The 3056-nt window shown below is 33.4% G+C and overlaps 1 protein-coding gene across 2 annotated transcripts in view; it reads left to right on the top strand.

The window, feature by feature from the left end:
* SMARCAD1 (SWI/SNF-related, matrix-associated actin-dependent regulator of chromatin, subfamily a, containing DEAD/H box 1) overlaps positions 1-3056 on the top strand; it is a 63672-nt gene that overhangs the window by 6635 nt on the left and 53981 nt on the right. For both annotated transcript variants that reach the window (XM_023528426.1, XM_023528425.1), the window contains exon 3: positions 26-92. In XM_023528426.1, coding sequence (XP_023384194.1) covers positions 26-92 — 67 coding nt within the window. The remainder of the gene's footprint in view (positions 1-25; positions 93-3056) is intronic.

Below are 3056 nucleotides of genomic sequence, written 5' to 3'. Positions count from 1 at the left end.
CATTAATCTTTTTTCATTCTGTTAGTTGATTGAATCAACCAGCACGATGGATGGGGCAATTGCTGCTGCGTTGCTGATGTTTGGTGATGCAGGTATGCCTGATTTAGTTTTAAGCCATGTTGATTTATTAGTTATATAATAACTTCTCATTTTTAATATTGCTCTACAATTAACCAAGTACCTTCGTGAATTCTTATAGGAACCTTACGAGATATTAATAATTTCAGTTTTTTTAGTCAAAGAAACTGAATCTTATGAAGGTTAAGTGGCTTACCTGAGGTCATAAAGCTATTTGGGAACCAGTTTTCTGTGTTGATTTTTTTTCCTCCAAAAAGGAAGGGGACAGCTTTTAATGGTAATTTTGCTTGTTTTCTACAGATCAAATCTTAAAACAGTGAAACTTTGGAAGGTATATTTTTTTTCTTAAATGTCTTTCCTAATTGCATTGTGGTTTTATTTACAGGTCTACAAATCTGAGTCAGTAGGAACATAATGTCTTGTGGAAAGTCCTAGCTGGTAATCAGCATTCCTTCCTTTAGTAAATATTTATACTATCTTCCAGGCTTGGGATACAAAATAAGTGCATTTGAAGGAGCTTGCAGTGTAAAAACACAACTTTTTTTAGTAAATGCTGTCTTGACTTTTTTAAATTTGTACATACCAAACAAGTAAAAATAACCTGTAATCCCATTACCCAAAAAGTATTTAAAGAATGAAAGCAAACCCATACTCTATTAACCACTGTTAAATTTGTTTTGTATCATTCTCAATTTTTCCTATACTTCTACATACCATTATACAACACATACACGCTAGGTTATGAAATGTAATTATACTGTTGGTTTGCATTTTTTAAAGTTAAATTTATTTGTGTAACACTGGTTAATAACATTATGTAAGTTTCAAGTGTTCAGTTCTATAAGACATCATCTATATTCTATACTGCATTATGTGCTCACCACTCAAAGTCTAGTCTCCTTCCCTCACCATATATTTGACTCCCTTTACCCTCTGGTAACTGCCATACTGTTGTTTATGTCTATGAATTTGTTTATTTCATTCTTTTCCCCATATGAGTGAAATCATATGGTTCTTACCCTTTTCCACCTGACTCACTTCGCTTAGCATGATACTCTCGAGATCCATCCATGTTGTTGCAAATGGCAATATTTCATTTTTATGGCTCAGTAGTATTCCACTGTGTATAAGTACCACATCTTCTTTATCCAGTTATCCGTTGAAAGACACTTGGGTTTTTCCACGTTTTGGCTACCATGAATAATGCTGCAGTGAACATAGGGGTACATGTGTCTTTACAAGTAAATGTTTTCAAGTTTGAGGGGTAGATACCCAGAAGAGGGATTTCTGGGTCATATGGTTATTCTGTTCTTAATTTTGTTGAGGAATCTCCATATTATTTTCCTTAATGACTATATCAGCTTACATTCTACTAGCAATGTACGAGAGTTTCTTTTTCTCCACATCCTCTCCAGCACTTGTCATTTCTGGTCTTACTCATAATAGCCATTCTAACAGGTGTGAAGTGGTATCTCATTTTGTATTTGACGTGCATTTCCCTTATAGCTAGTGAATTTGGACTTACATTTACATATATCTATTGGTCATTTATATGGCTTCTTGGGAGAAATGTCTGTTCACTTTGTCCGCCCATTTTTTAATTGGATTGTTTGTCTTTTGTTGAGTTCTACGAATTCTTTACATATTTTGGATATTAGCCCCTTATCGAAGATATTTTTTGCAGATATCTTCTCCCATTTGGTTGGTTGTCTTTTTATTTCGTTGATGATTTCTCTTGCTGTGCAGAAGATTTTTAGTTTGATGCAGTCTTATTTATTTTTCCTTTTACTTTCACTTTTGCCAAGTTCACAAAAACCTCTCTGAGATCAAAGTCCATAAGTTTAGTACCTATGTTTTCTCCTATGTATTTTATTTTTTCAGATCTTATATTTAAGTCTTTAATCCATTTCAAGTTAATTTTTATGTATGTTGTTTGATAGAAATCTAGTTTAATTCTTTTGCATGTGGTTTCCCAGTTTTTCCACCATTTATTGAAGAGGCTTTCCTTTCTTCATATGTATGTTTGGCACCTTTGTCAAAAATTAGTTGCCCATGTATCTGTGGGTATATTTCTGGGCTCTCAGTTCTGTTCCATTGATTTGTGTGTCTGTTTTTCTGCCAGTACCATACTGTTTTAATTTTTGTGGCTTTGTAGTATAATTTGAAGTCAGAAAGTGTGATATTTCTGGCTTTGTCCTTTTTTCTCTGGATTGCTTTGGCTGTTTGGTGTCTTTAGTAATTCCATACAAATTTGATCATTTTTTATTCTGTGTCTTCAAAAAATACCATTGGGATTTTGATGGGGATTGCATTAAATCTGTATATTACTTTACGTAATATGGCCATTTTAACTATGTTGATTCTTCTCATCCCTGAACACGGAATAGCTTTCCATTTCTTTGTGTCTTCAGTTTCTTTCAAGGTCTTGTAGTTTTCAGTATATAGTTCCTTCATTTCTTTTTCTGATATTTTATTCTTAGTGTATAGGAACACAGTGGATTTTTTACATTGATTTTGTATCCTGCAACTTTACTATATGTCTTTATTGTTTCTAATAGTCATTTGGTGCAGTCTTTAAGAATCATGTTATCTGTAGAAAGTGACAGTTTTGCTTCTTTGTTTCCAATTTGGATGTCTTTTATTTTTTTCTCTTGCCTGATTGTTCTGGCTAGGACTTCTGTACTATGTTGAGTAACAGTGGTGAAATTGGGCATCCTTGTCTTGTTCTTCACCTTAGAGGAAAAGCTTTCAGGTTATCACTGTTGAGTATGATATTAGCTGAGGGTTTGTCATACATGGCCTTTATTCTGTTGAGGTACTTTCCTTCTCTACCCATTTTGAGTGTTTTAATCATAAATGGATGTTGTATCTTGTCGAACACTTTTTCTGCATCTATTGATAAGAGCATTTGACTTTTATCTTTTATTTTGTTAATGTGGTGTATCACATTGATTGATTTGTGGATGTTGAACCATCCT

Source organism: Pteropus vampyrus, unplaced genomic scaffold, assembly GCF_000151845.1.
Source record: "Pteropus vampyrus isolate Shadow unplaced genomic scaffold, Pvam_2.0 Scaffold25, whole genome shotgun sequence".
NCBI classification, from domain to species: Eukaryota; Metazoa; Chordata; class Mammalia; order Chiroptera; family Pteropodidae; genus Pteropus; species Pteropus vampyrus.
This window is presented reverse-complemented; position numbering and strand designations above follow the sequence as displayed.